The sequence below is a fragment of the Oncorhynchus keta genome, chromosome 1 (genome assembly GCF_023373465.1).
Source record: "Oncorhynchus keta strain PuntledgeMale-10-30-2019 chromosome 1, Oket_V2, whole genome shotgun sequence".
Classification (NCBI taxonomy): Eukaryota; Metazoa; Chordata; class Actinopteri; order Salmoniformes; family Salmonidae; genus Oncorhynchus; species Oncorhynchus keta.
In genome coordinates this window covers 23,546,791-23,565,603 of record NC_068421.1, presented here as the reverse complement: position 1 = coordinate 23,565,603, position 18,813 = coordinate 23,546,791, and the positions used below count along the sequence as shown (strand labels likewise).

At 40.5% G+C, this 18,813-nt stretch overlaps 1 protein-coding gene across 6 annotated transcripts; it reads right to left on the bottom strand.

The window, feature by feature from the left end:
* Window positions 1-637: 637 nt before the first annotated feature.
* On the bottom strand, window positions 638-18,812 carry glb1l2 (galactosidase beta 1 like 2). Of its 6 annotated transcripts, none has more exons than XM_052518703.1 (21): window positions 18,546-18,812; window positions 13,190-13,288; window positions 12,414-12,832; window positions 11,392-11,577; window positions 11,229-11,297; window positions 11,055-11,150; window positions 7,591-7,699; window positions 7,383-7,475; window positions 7,193-7,274; window positions 6,972-7,036; window positions 6,790-6,874; window positions 6,341-6,481; window positions 6,176-6,256; window positions 5,954-6,060; window positions 5,675-5,821; window positions 5,499-5,570; window positions 5,035-5,113; window positions 4,704-4,791; window positions 2,830-2,944; window positions 2,485-2,601; window positions 638-2,271 (listed from the first exon to the last, which is right to left on the bottom strand). In XM_052518703.1, the coding sequence occupies exons 4-21, from the start codon at window positions 11,553-11,555 to the stop codon at window positions 2,161-2,163; spliced, it is 1,821 nt and encodes a 606-aa protein (XP_052374663.1). In that variant the 5' UTR covers window positions 11,556-11,577; window positions 12,414-12,832; window positions 13,190-13,288; window positions 18,546-18,812; the 3' UTR covers window positions 638-2,160. The 6 variants fall into 6 exon arrangements, with proteins under 6 accessions (XP_052374663.1, XP_052374673.1, XP_052374658.1 ...); XM_052518713.1 differs by lacking the exon at window positions 13,190-13,288 and having other exon boundaries at window positions 12,414-12,571; window positions 12,656-12,832; XM_052518698.1 differs by lacking the exon at window positions 13,190-13,288.
* Between the last annotated feature and the right edge of the window lies 1 nt (window position 18,813).

The following is an 18,813-nucleotide window of genomic DNA, read 5'->3' as shown; positions in this document are numbered from 1 at the left end:
CGAAATTAAGAAGGGAAAAGGGACCAAATTATTAGGGTGCTGCACATGGGCTACTAACAGCTTACTACACAACATACACTTAGTATTACTTCCCTAGCTACAGTATACATATCTCCCTGGCATATTACATAATTTATGCAGCAGTTTACTAGACATTTTTGAACTCACCTTCCTTCCAAACCACTCATTGTGGAATTTGCGATTTCCAACTTGTTGTGTAATGTTAATGCCCAATGGCCGATGAGCACAGATACATTTTTTATGATTTCTCTTAATTATTTATCTTCATATGACAAGGATCGAAAAGGATTTGCTAGTAGATTGTTGAGTTGATTCATGATGATGACTGCTAGCTAATATTTTGAAAGTATGTTGACATCAGTCCAATCAAAGCTACTGTACATATTACGTGATTTGACATCATTTTATGTGGCCAATGACCTTGAGCCTTTCGAGGTCTACCCTTAGACTTGGCGGTGACATAGTGTCCCCATGAGTGACAGAACACTGAGCCAATCACAGCGCACCGCTCCGTATTTTCTGCTGGCTTGCCCCACCACCACAGAAAGCACTGAGCTAGGCTGAAACTCCTGCATTTTGGAGCTGCCTTGCTCAAGAAAACCAAAAAGGAACCATGTGTGTTTGTGGCTTTATTAACTCAAATTATATACATTTTTTGTTACATTGTTTGCAAACTGATGTGAGACATGTACTAATGCCAAAATAACATGCAAAGCAGGCAAGCCTAACCTGCCCTGAATGACGTGTTGCCACTGTGTACATGTAGGTAGGGGTAAAAGTGAATAGGCAAAATCGGGATAGATGATAAACAGAGGTCAATATAATGGATAATCTGTAATAAGAAAGATTTAAAATCAATGATATACAAGCAATTCATAAAATAAAATACACAAAGGGGCGTGCCAGATTATTATAAAGTTATTACAGAGAAGAACAAATAATTTATGATCAAATAAAATGACCAGTTAAAAAAATATTATAGGCTAATGTTTACGCACTAATAACCTGAGCTTTACCATTCAAGATGAGCATAAGATGCGCTGCAAACTATATTGTGTTAATCTAAATACAATGAAATACCTTTTTAGTCAACCTAACAGCAAAAGTATGCCTAACAGTACTCAAGACAAATACTGTAAATGTGAAATCAAGTAGTTTGTTTTTCATCTATATTTCATTTTAGATGGACAATAACACTGCCTATCCAGACAACTAGAGTAAGGTACTGAACTTGAATGTTTTACACATCTGCATTTTACCTTTGAACTTGGTTGTCCTTTATCTCTTCCATCTCACCTTTCTTTGTTGTAATAGTCTACATTCCACCACTCAAAGTCTTGTCTTTTAATGCATGTACACTACTGTTCATAAGTTTGGTGTCACTTTGAAATGTACTTGTTTTTGAAAGAAGAAAATAGCTTTTGTCCATTAAAATAACATCAAACTGATCAGAAATACAGTGTAGACATTGATAATATTGTAAATGACACTTGTAGCTGGAAACAGACGATTTGTAATGGAATACCTACATAGGCATACAGAGGCCCATTATCAGCAACCATCACTCCTGTGTTCCAATGGCATGTTGTGTTAGCTATTCCAAGTTTAACATTTTGAAAGGCTAATTGAGCATTAGAAAATAATTTTGTAATTATGTTAGCACAGCTGAAAACGGTTGTTCTGATTAAAGAAGCAATAAAACTGGCCATCTTTTGACTAGTTGAGTATCTGGAGCATCAGCATTTGTGGGTTCAAATACAGGCTCAAAATGGCCAGAAACAAAATATTTACTTCTGGAACTGGTCAGTATATTCTTGTTCTGAGAAATGAAGGCTATTCCATGCAAGAAATTGTCAAGAAACTGAAGATCTTGTACAATGTTGTGTACTACTCCCTTCAAAAACGGACATTTCTAAGTGACCCCAAACGTATGAACGGTAGTGTATGTAACTTGCCTTATGACTGTGCTCTAGACTACATAAAAATACATGTCTATCATCACATTCAGTGGTAGACCCATCCCATAACACAAAAACAACATTACATACAATGTGTTAAGGTAATCATAGCTTTGTATTACCGTGTTATTACTATGTTATAAGAAATTGCTGTGTCAATTTATTTAAAATATTTATCATTTCAAAGCAGAACACAAAATGGATATTTGTATACATCAATTGTTTTTCCATGATCAGGATTTTCAACAAATACTAATTTGTCATCAGCTTTCTGTTCCTCGAACACAATGATCTAAAATAATGAAAAAAGGATCCATTAAACAAACCATTCAAGCCTGTTTATGTATCAGTACGTGTCTTGATTTGAGGATAAACTGTACAAATAAAGTCTGATACACACTTTATAAGAATACATGGTAGTGTAAACATGAGAACTTCTGAAAACACATCAGAAGCCTAGAACCCTATATCTATTAGAAATTAAAGGAGCTTTTTTCAGTTCTACCTGATTATTTCCACTTTTAAGCCAAGGTCCAGGGAGGTAGAGGGTTTTCTGGGGACCGATGGACCAGTGGCGTCCAAGATTCTGTCCATTGATAAAGACCACTCCTTTACTCCAGCCCTGTGGATGGAAACACTGTAATCAGTGACTTGATAATCAGAGTTTAGAGTTTCTCTGGGAACTTCTTTCATCAGTATGTGTGTCTGATGAGGGATGGGCCTACTATACTATAAACCAATAAACCAGAGATAGGTCTACCATACTATACGAATAAACCAGCAGGGACACAGTATGGACATGTGGTGATCTCTATCATAACCACAGAGCCTGTTGGGCTGCTTTACACACAGGCAGTCTGATGAAGGTGTCTCTGGGATGGCCGTCCACATACAGCATACCCTGGAAGAACCCTGGGAAGGAAGGCTTCTGGGGGACTGAGTTCCACTGGCTTGCTGCACTCAGTCTGAAACATGGGAGGAGATCAAATCAAATTTATTTATATAGCCCTTCATACATCATGTGATATCTCAAAGTGCTGTACAGAAACCCAGCCTAAAACCCCAAACAGCAAGCAATGCAGGTGTTGAAGCACGTTGGCTAGGAAAAACTCCCTAGAAAGGCCAAAACCTAGGAAGAAACCTAGAGGAACCAGGCTATGAGAGCACCCTATTATAACACAGGAAATCACTGACTAGCATTACAATACAAATCATATAAACTTTAATGGTCAAATGCAGCCATTTTTTTCTCAATATGAAGTCTTGTTTTCAATTAAAAACAAAAACAAAAATAGCTTCTTAGCAAAGGGCAATTTCTCAAGCAAGAATTTTGCTTGGACTGTTTGAGAGTGGTCTGAGTGGGGAGGGGAAAACTGAAATTCGCTGTTATTGGCAGAGAGGTTTTGTACTCTCTTTCTTATCGATCTATTATCTAATTTACAGCATGGTGATTTTTTATTTATATTACCTTTATTTAACTAGGCATGCCAGTTAAATTTACAATGACAACAGTTATACAACGGTTGGGTCTAATCCTTGACGCTGATTGGTTAAAACCGCATTCCAGTCGGTGTCTTTTCCACAAGTTACCACCATGAAAGCTATGATGGTGAAATGTATATTTACTCTGTTCCATCTCACTATGCAATCCACTGTCTCAGCCCAGCCAGACAATTTATCATCTTTATCCCCACTGTAAAAAGCATCTAGACATTATCTCCCATTTCTTTTAGACGAGCAATTGGTTTTCAATAGCGGAGATTTGTATAAAACCTGCAGTCTGAATCTCTGACATTTGCAACATTGTTTTAATATTGAAATTCGATCGCCAGCTGTCTCAGTAATTAACGTGTAGGGATTGGAAGTTGGAATGAGACAGACGGGCAGGCAGCTTTTCTGAGCCAGTCAAAATCATGAATCAGCATAATTTTTATGGACATATACAAAGAAATGTCAATAAAAAAACAGGTAAAACTAAATGAAACACAGCTAGTTTGTTTTCTTTCCAGACTCAGTTTGAAGTGATTGTGTTAGCTGTGTTGTTAGCTAACTCTCTGAACATCAGTGTCCTGATGAGAGAGCACATTTTCTATGCCAGGTGAAATCGAGCATCATTAGCTCATTCTTATGAATGTATCCAAATAAAGCCACTTAAACAAATGCAAATGCAGCTACTTTGTTGTTATTCTGGCTGCACTGTTTGACAAGACTGTAAATTAGTCATAGTTTGCTAGCTAGAAAGCAAGGCATAAGAACGTTGCCAGCCAGTACAGCAATAGAACATTTAGAAAAGAATGACTGGGTCATGTCCATAGATGCAGAACAAAAAGGACTTAACGACTGGGTCGCGTCTCTGGCAACCAAACCGATAGAACGAACGACTAGCCGGCTTAGGTAGCAACCCTAGATTTGTGTCAGGACGATATCTCGTTGAAGGATGAAATAGTATGAATAATTAATCAAAATAAAGTTCATGAAAATATGTCAATCATTATTTGAATATGTTGGTAACCCGTTGTATAAAAGTAATAATGCCCTCGAAGCTGGTGTGTTTCAATTCAGGCTATAGGTGTGCTGCCGGCCTTCGACTTTGTCTCGGGCCTAACAACACCCGTGCCAATATATCTTCCAGACACTGGCTTCTCAGGCATTATCACTTAAATTATAAACTGTAAGAGCCAGAATGGACCTTATTGTTGTATAAATGAAATGATCAGGACAAACCTCTTTAGGAAGTTTGGCTTCATATCCAAACAGTAGATTATAAAGTCCTTCAGAGGCACGTGGTTCAATACAATATCTCCCACCAGACCTAGAACAGGGTGATAATGCAACGAAAGATTAAGAGCTGCATGGGCGAGTAACAATGCAATTATTCCAAGACCTCATTGATACGGTCACTATTTGTTGAGCATTTAGGTCTATCCACTTTAACGACTATGTACAGTTGTCACAGCAATGAAGGATTAAACCTGAAGGTCTACAGTGCCTTTAATGTACGCTTTCTGCCATGGAATTCTGATTGTTAAAGTGGTAGTAACTAAGAATACCATACCTTTACGCTGATCATCTAGGGCTTTCCCATAATTCACTCTTCCACAGTTCTCCACAAGTAAACTCAATGTTCGCTCTCCCTTCAATGGAAAATACATAAAACATGTGGAAACCACTAATTGATGCACTACAGTCAACAATGCATAGTACCCAAAGACAATAGAAGAACATGTGGCTTTCAGTTGGACTGCAGAGAGTAATTCATCCAATCTTCCGCTCTACTATAGGACAGCATGGACTTGTTTTCCAATAACAGGCAGGTGCAAAGTTAGTGATTACGATTCCTCTTTGTTAGAACAACATTTGTCTGAAAACTTTTTTTGCTTAATCCTGTCACCTTAGTAACAAACTCATTGATCAGCATCACCAGCAGCTATCACCTCTATCATGGTGTTGAATATAAACTAGCCAGTTTACAAAGCAGCACACCTGTAGACTGAATCTAAACACACAGTATCACCATACCTTCCCATCAGGCAGTGCAAACTCTACCGATTTATAGTCCAGGACACCAACAAAGTGTCTGTCCACAAACACCTAGAAGACAAGCCAACTCTATTAGTACAAATGATGTATTGTCATACGGTGTGTACCATACAGTATAGTACATTCATGCCATGTAGCTGTGTGTCTGTACTCACCAGGGCTCTGTCTTTAACATTTTTCTTGGAGTTCAGAAGGCCTCCCCTGCTGATAGTGGTCTCATATAGAGTGTAGCCATAGGACTGACCATTATTACTGTTGACAGGAAGGTTCTCCATGTTGACAGGCTCCTCTGACTTCAAGGGCTTGATGATGAAACATTGTCAATGTAGTGCATTCAATTAAATTAAGAACATTATGGAATCAACATCAACCCTTGAAGAGATAGAGTATTGCCAGGTCTCAGCTGACAGCATGCTACTTAACCCTTAGCTCACCTTCTCAGTAAACTGTAGGCTCTCCCACAGTGACAGATGCTGCTGAATGATGACAGGCTCATACACTCTCCTGGCCTGGAGAGAGGGAACCTCAGGAAGCTTCTCACCTGAGACCACACAGATACATGTGCCAGTTAGACATTTTTTCTCAAATTGCATATGGTGCCTGTTTTCCAAAACTTCAATGGTATTTTACGTGAATGTTTGAAAGAGAAAGCTTACTGTGAAACTGGCTGAATAAATTCCTCAAGAGCTGATACTTAGTGGTGTAATCTCCAGCCTCGGATAGCGGTGCATCATAATCTAAAAAATTAAATAAAAAAGATTCAGATGACAACTTTTTTCTTTGCAAGTAATATTACATTTGATAGGATATATAAAACCTACCATAGCTGCCGACCTGAGGTTTGTAGGTGCCAAGGTTCGCCACAGCTCCATTCATGAAGCCAAAGCTGGTTCCACCATGGAACATATAGAGGTTGATGGATACACCTGGCTCCAGTATCTGTGACACCACAGCCAACATGTCTACCAGAAAAGTAGACAGACAGAATCAATGATAGACGGTGGGCAATCATACAGTCCTTAGACTGATGAATGGATTGCCCTGTGTGGCTCAGTTGGTAGAGCATGGCACTTACAATGCCAGGGTTGTGAGTTCAATTCCCAAGGGAGACCAATACAAACAAAATATGATATATGCACTCACTAGTGTAAGTTGCTCTGGGCAAGAGTGTCTGCTAAATGACAACGTGTAAAAGGTGGATGAACTTTAAGAGTTGCTATAACTAGGGGTTATATGACATGATCTTAACCTAGTTTGTAATGAAACTTACCCTCTGCTGGAAACACGTGGTGAGATTCACTCCAGACATCAAACCACCCAGACCAGTACTCCATTACAAGCAGAGGTTTCTGGGGCTACAGTAAGGGAAAAGTCACACTTCATCTTTGGACCACTATGTTTTCTCAGATGCAAGACAAAATAGAAGAAAATAGAGAATCATTGGCACTATACCTGCATGTACGCTAAATATTGTATTGTTCCGTAGGCCAGTCTTTGAAGGTTTACCGTCTTGAGAACTTAAGAGAGGAGGGGTTCAAGTGATGAACAATGTAGACTAAATAAGGATATTTTCTAGCAGCATCATTACTCTATTGAAAGCAAGTGAAATGGGTCAAAGATGTACATTGTAGCACATTACCAAATATCAAGATCTAGCAATAGAAAACCACTACCTCCATCCACTCCTCCACATTTGAGCCCCTCCCGGTTGTCTGATGTCAGCAGGAGTTCATTGGTTCCTCTGGATAGTAGAGCCTGCCAATGAGAATACAGTTTCACTATACATTTCTAGGTCACTGCAAAGGTTTATACTGGGCATACAGTATGATGCAGATGGTGAGAAACAGTACAGTCTCACAGTACCTCCTTTATAAAAGGCATGTAGTGTTCATCCTTTGCATATGAGCCATACTCATTCTCCACTTGAACTGCAATGATGGGGCCTCCCTCTTTAAACTATAAAACAGGAGGACAACATGTATTGACAGCTAGCTCACTAACACCCCTGCAAACCGCTCTAACAGATATCAGGACTTAATAACTTGGATAATAAGGAAACTAATTTACGTACTTGTAGAGGCTTAATTATTGGGATGAGTTTGTCAAAGAAAGAGTTCACTGCTTCTGTGAAGCCAGGGTAGGTTGTCCTCAACTTCATGTTTTTGTCACGTAACAGCCAGCTTAAAAGAAAATAACTGTTATAAGGATGTCTCATTCAACATGTTGGTTTGTGTTCCGGGATTCATCCGATGGCATTGAGGAGTATACCACCTCAGTCATCGGCTTCATCAATAAGTGCATCAACAACGTCGTCCCCACAGTGACCGTATGTATGTTGTCATGTTTCGTTTCTAAATGTCTGTGCATGAGTGAAGGTTTCTCGGGAGAGAGTAACAGTTAATATGATTGGATGTTAATTATTTGACTAGGCTACCTGTATTTGACATTGTATTGTTATTTCGCTGAACACGAGATGGTTTAATTTTATTTTTGGCAGTGAAACGATGCTACTCAGTCGAGAGAAAAAACCTCACCCAAAATGTACACACACACGTTCAACAGTTTGGGGTCACTTAGAAATGTCCTTCTTGGCTTTGGGGGTGACCAGTGAGATATACCTGCTGGAGCGCGTGCTGCTATGGTGACCAGTGAGCTGAGATAAGGCGGGGCTTTACCTAGCAGAGACTTGTAGATAACCTGTAGCCAGTGGGTTTGGCGACGAGTATGAAGCGAGGGCCAACCAACGAGAGCGTACAGGTCGCAATGGTGGGTAGTGTATGGGGCTTTGGTGACAAAACGGATGGCACTGTGATAGACTGCATCCAGTTTGTTGAGTCGAGTGTTGGAGGCTATTTTTTAGATGACATCACCAAAGTTGAGGATCGGTAGGATGGTCAGTTTTACGAGGGTATGTTTGGCAGCATGAGTGAAGGATGCTTTGTTGCGAGATTTAATTTTGGATTGGAGATGCTTAATGTGAGACTGGAAGGAGAGTTTACAGTCTAAACAGACACCTAGGTATTTGTAGTTGTCCACGTATTCTAAGTCAGAGCCTACCAGAGTAGTGATGCTGGACGGGCGAGCAGGTGCGGGCAGTGATCGGTTGAATAGCATACATTTAGTTTTACTTGCGTTTAAGAGCAGATGGAGGCCACGGAAGGAGAGTTGTATGGCATCGAAGCTCGTCTGCAGTTTAGTTAACACATTGTCCAAAGAGGGGCCAGAAGTATACAGAATGATGTCGTCTGCGTAGGAGGTGTATCAGAGACTCACCAGCAGCAAGAGCAACATCATTGATGTATACAGAGAAAAGAGTCGGCCCGACGATTGAACCCTGTGGTAGCCCCGGACAACAGGCCCTCCGATTTGACACACTGAACTCTATCAGAGAAGTAGTTGGTAAACCGGGCGAGGCAATCATTTGAGAAACCAAGGCTGTAGAGTCTGCCAATAAGAATGTGGTGATTGACAGAGTCGAAAGCCTTAGCCAGGTCGATGAATACGGCTGCACAGTAATGTGTCTTATCAATGGCGGTTATGATGTCGTTTATGACCTTGAGCGTGGCTGAGGTGCACCGATGACCAGCTTTGGAACCAGATTGCATAGCGGAGAAGGTACGGTGGGATTCGAAATGGTCGGTAATCTGTTTGTTAGCTTGACTTTCAAAGACCTTAGAAAGACAGGGTAGGATAGATATAGGTCTGTAGCAGTTTGGTTCTAGAGTGTCAACCCCTTTGAAGAGGGGGATGACCGTGGCAGCTTTCCAATCTTTGGGAATCTCAGAAAGAGAGGTTGAAAGGAGGTTGAAAAGGCTAGTAATAGGGGTTGAAACAATTTCGGCAGATCATTTTAGAAAGAGAGCGTCCAGATTGTCTAGCCCGGCTGACTTGTAGGGGTCCAGATTTTGCAGCTCTTTCAGAACATCATAATTTGGGTGAAGGAGAAATGGTGGGGGCTTTGGCGGGTTGCTGTGGAGGGTGCCGGGCAGTTGACCGGGATAGGGGGGTAGCCAGGTAGAAAGCATGGCCAGCCGTAGAGAAATTCTTGTTGAAATTCTCAATTAGGGTGGATTTATTGGTGGTGACAGTGTTTCCTAGCCTCAGAGCAGTGGGCAGCTGGGAGGAGGTGCTGTTATTCTCCATGGACTTTACAGTGTCCCAGAACTTTTTTGAGTTAGTACTACAGGATGCAAATTTCTGTTTGAAAAAGCTAGCCTTAGCTTTCCTAACTGCCTGTGTATATTTGTTCCCAACCTCCTTGAAAAGTTTCATATCACGGGGGCTATTCGATGCTAATGAAGAAAGCCACAGGATGTTTTTGTGGTGGTCAAGGGCAGACAGGTCTGGAGTGAACCAAGGACTATATCTATTCCTAGTTCTACATTTTTTGAATGGGGCATGCTTATTTAAGATGGTGAGGAAGGCACTTTTAAAGAATAGCCAGGCATCTACTGACGGGATGAGGTCAATGTCATTCCAGGATAACCCGACCAGGTCGATTAGAAAGGCCTGCTCGCAGAAGTGTTTTAGGGAGCGTTTAACAGTGATGAGGGGTGGTCATTTGTTCGCAGACCCATTACGGATGCAGGCAAACAGCAGAGGTGTATTTGGAGGGCGAGTTAGTTAGGATGACATCTATGAGGGTGCCCGTGTTTACGGATTTGGAGTTGTACCTGGTAGGTTCATTGATAATTTGTGTGAGATTGAGGGCATCAAGCTTGGATTGTAGGATGGCCGAGGTGTTAAGCATGTCCCAGTTTCGGTCACTTAGTAGCACAAGCTCAGAAGATATGTGGGGGGCAATCAATTCACATATGTTATCGAGGTCACAGCTGGGGGCAGAGGGAGGTCTATAGCAAGCGGCAACAGTGAGACTCGTTTCTGGAAAGCTGAATTTTTAGAAGTAGAAGCTCGAATTGTTTGGGTACAGACTTGGATAGTAATACAGAACTCTGCAAGCTATCTTTGCAGTATATTACAACACCGCCCCCTTTGGCAGTTCTATCTTGGCGGAAAATGTTATAGTTAACGATGGAGATTTCAGGGTTTTTGGTGGTTTTCCTAAGCCAGTATTCAGACACGGCTAAGGCATCCGGGTTGGCAGAGTGTGCTAAAGCCGTGAGTAAAACAAACTTAGGGAGTAGGCTTCTAATGTTAACATGCATGAAACCAAGTCTTTTACAGTTACAGAAGTCAACAAATGAGAGCACCTGGGGAGTGGGAGTGGAGCTAGGCACTGCAGGACTTGGATTAACATTAACATGTAAAAATGACCTCGACTAACCTGTACCCCCGTACATTGACTCGGTACCGGTACCCCATGTATTATAGACTCAATTTTTTATATATATTTTTTTTACTTTAGTTTATTTGGTAAATATTTTCTTAACTCTTCTTGAACTGCACTGGTGGTTAAGGGCTTGTAAGTAAGCATTTCACGGTAAGGTCTACACTTGTTGTATTCGGCGCATGTGACAAATACAGTTTGATTCGATCCCTGCTACAAAGTTAAAGGCTTAAAGTAATGGAAACAACCTGGGGAGCCCTCCTAAGTCCCACTCAGCACAGATGTAGGGTCCTGGCCGCAGAATCACCCAGAGCCCCAACTCTGCTGCTAGGCTGATGTACGCCCTGAGAAACACAGAGAAAAACAGAGAGTCAAAGCTCAACAGCTCTATCAAACATATTCATCACAAAGGTCTTCCTTACTTTAAATCCAACTGGTCCTGGAAGTTGAAAACCCCTCTCTCTGGCTCATGAAGGTTCCATGGCACATACCTGGAAAATAACCAGTCATTCTCAGTATCTCTCCATAGTAGAGCAGCAGTGAGTGGTGGTATAAGAAAACATGAGGTGTTCTGTGTGTACCTACGTGGTGAGAGTGTTGACCCCACAGGCCCTCATCTTCAGCAGCCGGTCCTCCCAGTAGGCTCTGGGGACGCGGAAGTAGTGGATAGAGCCCCCCAGGATGCGAAAGGGCTCTCCCTCCAGAGTGAACTGAAAGGAGTTGGCCCTCAGACCCTCTTTCTGGCTCATTCTCCTCACCTCTGGCTGCAGGCTGGAAGAAACAGACAAACCACTGTCTGGATCTCTTATGAATGTTATGAATAATCACACTTAAGACAATAATTAGAGCAACTGTGTAGGGACTAATAAATGCATACAACTTGTAAGATACTGTATGATGATAGAATATATTATGACCAGAATCGATAGCTGTTATTCTAAGACAGTCAATTCAACACATAATAAAATATCCCTATGTAGATTGACCAATCTCAGCTAATGTCAAAATTAAGAATCTTACCTTCTACATTGATTTTCACAAAGTCTAAAGCTGAAATAATGTTCAGTATGGCTTATACCCATCTACTGAAGCAGAGCTCACGCGGACGGCTTCAACGAATGGAGAACAATGAAGAAAGGCCTAGAATGCTTTGAACAAGGGAAACCATTGTTGTTTCAAAACACTGCTGTTATTTTAGTGTTGAAGCCATAGTATACTGAACATAAATATAAACGCAAAATGTAAATTGTTGGTCCCATATTTTATGAGCTGAAATAAAAAGATCCCAGAAATGTTCCACATGCACAAAAAGCGAATTTCTCTAAAGTATTGTGCACACATTTGTTTACATCCCTGTTAAGTGAGATTTTATCCTTTGCCAAGATAATCTATCCTCCTGACAGGTGTGGCATATCAAGAAGCTCATAAACGGCATGATCATTACACAGGTGCACCTTGTGCTGGGAACAATAAAAGGACATTCTAAAATTAGCAGTTTGTCAAATAAGACAACGCCACAGATGTTTCAAGTTGAGGGATAGTGAAATTGGCATGCTGACTGCAGAAACCAGAGCGGTTGCCAGAAAATTGAATGTTAATTTCTCTACCATGAGCAGTCTCCAACATCGCTTTAGGGTATTTGGCAGTGCGTCCAACCAGCCTCACAACCGCAGACCACATGTAACCACGCCAGCACAGGACTTCCACATTAGGCTTCTTCACCTGCAGGATCGTCTGAGACCAGCCACCCCAACAGTTGATGAAACTGTAGGTTTGCACAACCAAATAATTTCTGCAAACTGTTAGAAACTCTCTCAGGGAAGCTCATCTGTGTGCTCGTCGTCCTCACCTTCGATGGCCACCGGCACGCTGGAGAAGTGTGCTCTTCACGGACGAAACCTAGTTTCACTGTACCGGGCAGATGGAAGACTGTATGGCGTTGTGTGGGCCAGCGGTTTGATGATGTCAACATTGTGAACAGAGTGCCCCGTGGTGGCAGTGGGGTTATGGTATGGGCATGCATAAGCTACGGACAAAGAACACAATTGCATTTTAGAATGTGTGCCGTCATCATTTCATGTTTCAGCATGATAATGCACGGCCCCATGTTCAGTGTGTCAAATCGGAGGGCCTGTTGTCCGGACTTCTGGCAGTCTCTATGGGGGTGCCACAGGGTTCAATTCTCAGGCCGACTCTCTTCTCTGTATACATCAATGATGTAGCTCTTGCTGCTGGTGATATATATATATATATATATTTTTTTTTTTATATATACCTTTTATTTAACGAGGCAAGTCAGTTTAGAACACATTGTTATTTTCAATGACGGCCTAGGAACGGTGGGTTAACTGCCTTGTTCAGGGGCAGAAAGACAAATTTTCACCTTGTCAGCTCGGGGGATCCAATCTTGCAACCTTACAGTTAACTAGTCCAATGCAATAACGACCTGCCGCTCTCTCGTTGCACTCCACAAGGAGACTGCCTGTTACGCAAATACAGTAAGCCAAGGTAAGTTGCTAGCTAGCATTAAACTTCTCATAAAAAACATTCAATCATAATCACTAGTTAACTACACATGGTTGATGACATTACTAGATATTATCTATCGTGTCCTGTGTTGCATATAATCTGACTGAGCATACAAGCATCTAAGTATCTGACTGAGCGGTGGTAGGCAGAAGCAGGCACGTAAACATTCATTCAAACAGCACTTTCGTGCCTTTTGCCAGCAGCTCCTTTTTGTGTGTCAAGCATTGTGCTATTTATGACTTCAAACCTATCAACTCCCGAGATGAGGCTGGTGTGACCGAAGTGAAATGGCTGACTAGTTAGCGCCCCCTAATAGCGTTTCAAACGTCACTCGCTCTGAGCCTTGGGGTGGTTGCTTCCTTTGCTCTGCATGGGTAACGCTGCTTCGATGTGGTGGCTGGTTCGAGCCCAGGGAGGAGCTCTAATCTCTACTTGCACATTCATCTTCTGCACATCTACCATTCCAGTGTTTAATTGCTATATTATGATTACTTCGCCAACATGGCCTATTTATTGCATCACCTCCATTATCCTACCTGATTTGCATACACTATATATAGACTTTTTCCACTGTATTATTGACTATGTTTTGTTTATTCCATGTATAACTCTGTGTTGTTCTATGTGTCGAACTGCTTTGCTTTATCTTGGCCAGGTCGCAATTGTAAATGAGAACTTGTTCTCAACTGGCCTACCTGGTTAAATAAAAGGTGAAATAAAATAAATAAGATTCCGTTATCAATCAGACACATGTTTGGAATGTTCAGGCCAACAGAACGTTTACCTTTGACCTCTCGGGTACAAATCAGAATTACCTGTATAAATTGCTTTAAAAAGGAAACCCTGATACATTTTAAACTTTGTTTGACAAGTGATTCTTAAAGGCCATGATATTACCATTCAAATTATAATATAACCAACTTTGAAAGCACCACCTATCACTATTGTTAAAAAAATAGCCCATATTGTGCCGCTGACATTAAAAATGGTGTAAGCTTAGCCATATAATTACACGTAGTGGCTATGTTTTTGGATTGTAATTTTGGTGATAGAATCTCCAAATTGCGCACACACACAGCTAGAACAGGATTTATTTTAATTTCTTTTGCAGATACAGGGCCATCACAGGATTCATGCATTAACCCCACAGAAGCTTTTTCACAATATGGCTGCCAAACAACTCAAAGGGGTATTATTTAATTGATTTCGCATGACTATACCTGCATGTATGAAATACAGGCCTAATTGTAATATGCCCAATAATATCTAAAAATGTTCATAGTGATGTGGAATACACAACCAAATGTGCCTAATATACAGTACCAGTGACAAGTTGACACACTTACTCATTAAAAGGTCTTATTTTATTGGGATATATTTTCTACATTTTAGAATAATAGTGAAGACATCAACTATGAAACAACACATATTGAATCATCTAGTAACCAAAAAGTTGTTAAATCAAAATATATTTGAGATTCTTCAAAGTAGCTACCCATTGCCTTGATGACAGCTTTGTAAACTCTTGGCATTCTCTCAATCAGCTTCACCTGGAATGCTTTTTCAACAGTCCTTAAAGGAGTTCCCACATGTGCTGAGCATTTGTTGGCTGCTTTTCCTTCACTCTGCGGTCAAACTCATCCCAAACCATCTCAATTGGATTGAGGTCAGATGATTGTGGAGGCCAGGTCAGCTGATGCAGCACTCCATCACTCTCCTTGGTCAAATAGCCCTTACATAGCCTGGATGTGTGTTTTGGGTCATTGTCCTGTTGAAAAACAAATGATAGTCCCACTAAGCGCAAAACAGATGGGATGGCGTATCGCTGCAGAATCTTGTGGTAGCCATGCTGGTTAAGCGTGCCTTGAATTCTAAATAAATTACAGATAGTGTCACCAGCAAAGCACCCCCACACCTCCTCCTCCATGCTTATTATTATTGGTGTTCTTTAGTAGTGGTTTATTTGCAGCAATTCAACCACGAAGGCCTGATTCACACAGGCTCCTCTGAACAGCTGATGTTGAAGTGTCTGTTGAACTCTGAAGCATTTTTTGGGGCTGCAATTCCTGAGTCTGGTAACTTTAATGAACTTGTCCTCTGCAGCAGAGGTAACTCTGGGTCTTCCTTTCCTGTGGCGGTCCTCATGAGAGCCAGTTTCATCATCGCGCTTGATGGTTTTTGCGACTGCACTTGAAGAAACTTTGAAAGTTCTTAAAATGTTCCGGATTGACTGACCTTCATGTCTTAAAGTAATGGACTGTCATTTCTCTGCTAATTTGAACTGTTCTTGCCATAATATGGACTTGGCATTTTACCAAATAAGGCTATCTAATGTATACCACCCCTACCTTGTCACAACCCAACCCAACTCAAACGCGTTAAGAAGGAAAGAAATTCCACAAATGAACTTTTAACAAGGCACACCTGTTAATTGAAATGGATTCCAGGTGACTACCTCATGAAGCTGGTTGAGAGAATGCCAAGAGTGTGCAAAGCTGTCATCAAGGCAAAGAGTGGCTACTTTGAAGAATCTCAAATATGAAATATATTTGATGTGTTATTTCATTTTTAAATGTCTTCACTATTATTCTACAATGTAGAAAATAGTACAAATAACCAAAAAAAACGTGGTTTGAGTAGGTGTCTCAACTTTTTATTGGTAGTGGTATATTAACATTAAATTCCCAGAAGTAAGAATGTGCCCAAAAAGCTGTCAGAATTGCTTATTTCTGAAGATGTTATGATCAATAATTGCAATATCTTCAAACATGTCAAATGTATATGTACATGTGAGTAGTCATGGATGTGAGCTGACCAAAATATATGCAATGTTATCCTATTAACTGTTTTCATAAAACAGAGGACTAAAACTTGTACAATTCCATAGGAATACCAATACATTTTAAAGTGAGCTCAAAAAAGTATTGGGACAGTGACACAGCTCTGTACTCCAACACTTTGGATTCAATACAATGACGGAGGTTAAAGTGCAGACTGACTTGTATTTTCATCCATGTCGGGTGAACCGTTTAGAAATTACAACACTTTTTGTACATAGTACCCCCATTTTAGGGGACCAAAATTATTGGGACAAATTAACTTATGTGAATTAAAGTAGTCAAACGTTTAGTATTTGGTCCCATATTCTTAGCACGCAATGACTACATCAAGCTTATGACTTTACAAAGTTGTTGGATGTGTAAGAATATTCAAAGATCAATATACAACGCAGAGGATTAAAAGGTCAAGAGGGAATTAATGATCAATGGAAATAGTTGTTTTTCAGTTCAACATCTGTTTAGAATCTGTATAGGGGTTTCAGCCTGGACTCAGCTACATGAGGCAAGTTCTCATTAGTTCAAATTGTTTATACATTGATCCTGAAATGGAATACTTGTAATCTGGCCATTTGGACAATTTTATTGCAGGAAATGGTCAACCACAGGCTAGGGTTGGGGGTTTAAAACTAAATCCTGTCTCTTTGTTCAGTGGAGAGAAACACTGAGGACAGGGAAGAATGACCAGCTACTTCCCAACATAACAACCATGATTTGTTATCTTTGAATAAATATATTTTTCTCCCCCCTGATTTGCTTTGCGGCCTGTGTTATCGAAGAATAACATCAACGCTAATACTCCAGGTCGCAGTTGTAAATGAGATCTTGTTCTCAACTGGCCTGCCTGGTTAAATAATGGTGAAATTAAAACTTGGTGCCGTGAGCCGGATGAATTGGTCTCTAACAACAACAACAAGAAAACTCAACCCACTTTCCACTGTGGTGTTACTTCCCTCATTGACTTCTTACCTCAAAATTGCCTTGCTATTCATGTTGAATAAATTAGTCTGTTAATATGAACTAAGCAAGCTGATATATCATTCAGTTTACTGTAGACTGTCTGAAATTAGATGTAGACCTATCAGGGGCTATAGGGTACCTGTCTTTATCAAAGCAAACCATGGCAAAATTGAATAACATTCATAAACCCAGATTTTAGTCTGCAGCCTATGCCTATTCAAATGACAAGTTAATCTCGCAAATGGGCTATTTATAACAGTTTGTAGTCTTAACATCTGGCATATAATAAAATAACAATTGCCAAAAACAGCTTAAATTTTGTTTTTTTATGTTTGTCCAAGTGTTTCTTGCTCAGAGATTAAGATTATCTGTCCAACTTTCATCACTCAAACTCTCCTGTCGGATGTATCTACAGTTATGTGCATGCGCAAAGAGGATGCATTTACAATTATAAACCTGGTTCGGGCCCTGAAAGCCGTGGTATATCAGGATATATACCACTGGTATGACAAATTACTTTTTACAGTTGTAATTACGTTGGCAACCATGTATATTATAGCAATACGGCACCCCAGGGGGTTGTGGTATATGGCCAATATACCAGGGCTAGCGGCTGCATGCAGGCACTCCGCATTGCGAGATACATAAGAACAGGCCTTAGCCGTGGTATATTGGCCACCTTACCCCCGTGTCTTGTTGCTTAATCATAGCAGTCAAACAAAATCGACATCCATTGATGGAAAATGATCTGGCGAGGCAAATTATATATTTCTCTTGACACATATTCAAATTCCTTTACCTCATAGCTTGCAATAATTAAAAACATTTTAGGAAAAACGAATTATGCTTCTAACGTCGTTACTATGATATTCCTTAATTGACTCGATATCGTTATGGGAAAAGGGTTTGTTTAATATGCAACTCTTCTCTTGCTTAGATATACAATCCGAATAGTTTCAGGCCTTTTGTCGGGTTTTGAGTGATCATTGGGCTTGAAATTTGGGCTTGAAATTTGAGCTTGACCTGGCAACCCTGGTTACATGGATAAAACGTTTTCCCCATTACAATCTAGTGTAAACAGTAGGCTATAACGCCAAATGGTAAGATTCCTGTATTGCAAGGTCGCCTAACCTGTCTTTTTTTTTTACTGATTTTGATGTAAGGACAAAACGTGATACAATATATTGCAACTATCCGTTTCATAGTGCCTATTGAAAGCGAGCAATATTTTACGCCTAACACGGACAATGTAAACTAAAGGCTATTGCCTGCTGAAAATCGAATTATGATAGACTAATGAGAAACACTGAATTTTGTCAGAACAGTCAGACTTTCCACTTGCATTAGGTTTTGAGTTGTGTGTAATTCGGGTGAAAATGTATATTTTAATTTATTAAGTTCTATAGCTCCCACCTGTATTTTCCCCTTGAGTGAATCGCCTGTATAGTATTATTCCTGTTCTTCCGGTGTGGTCTTTGAAGGCGTGGGCTGTCAAACCAGCTGTTGCAACGCTGTAACGTTATTCGTAAACCATTTTTTATGTGTCCATGGTCGTCAGGCTGTCTCTCACACGACAGCGGTATGCCATTCTCTGATATATTTTAATTCACACGGTAAGGCCAAAGATTGTTGGAACTAAATCAAGATAAACCACAGCCTGTCGTTTCAAATGGAAACAAGG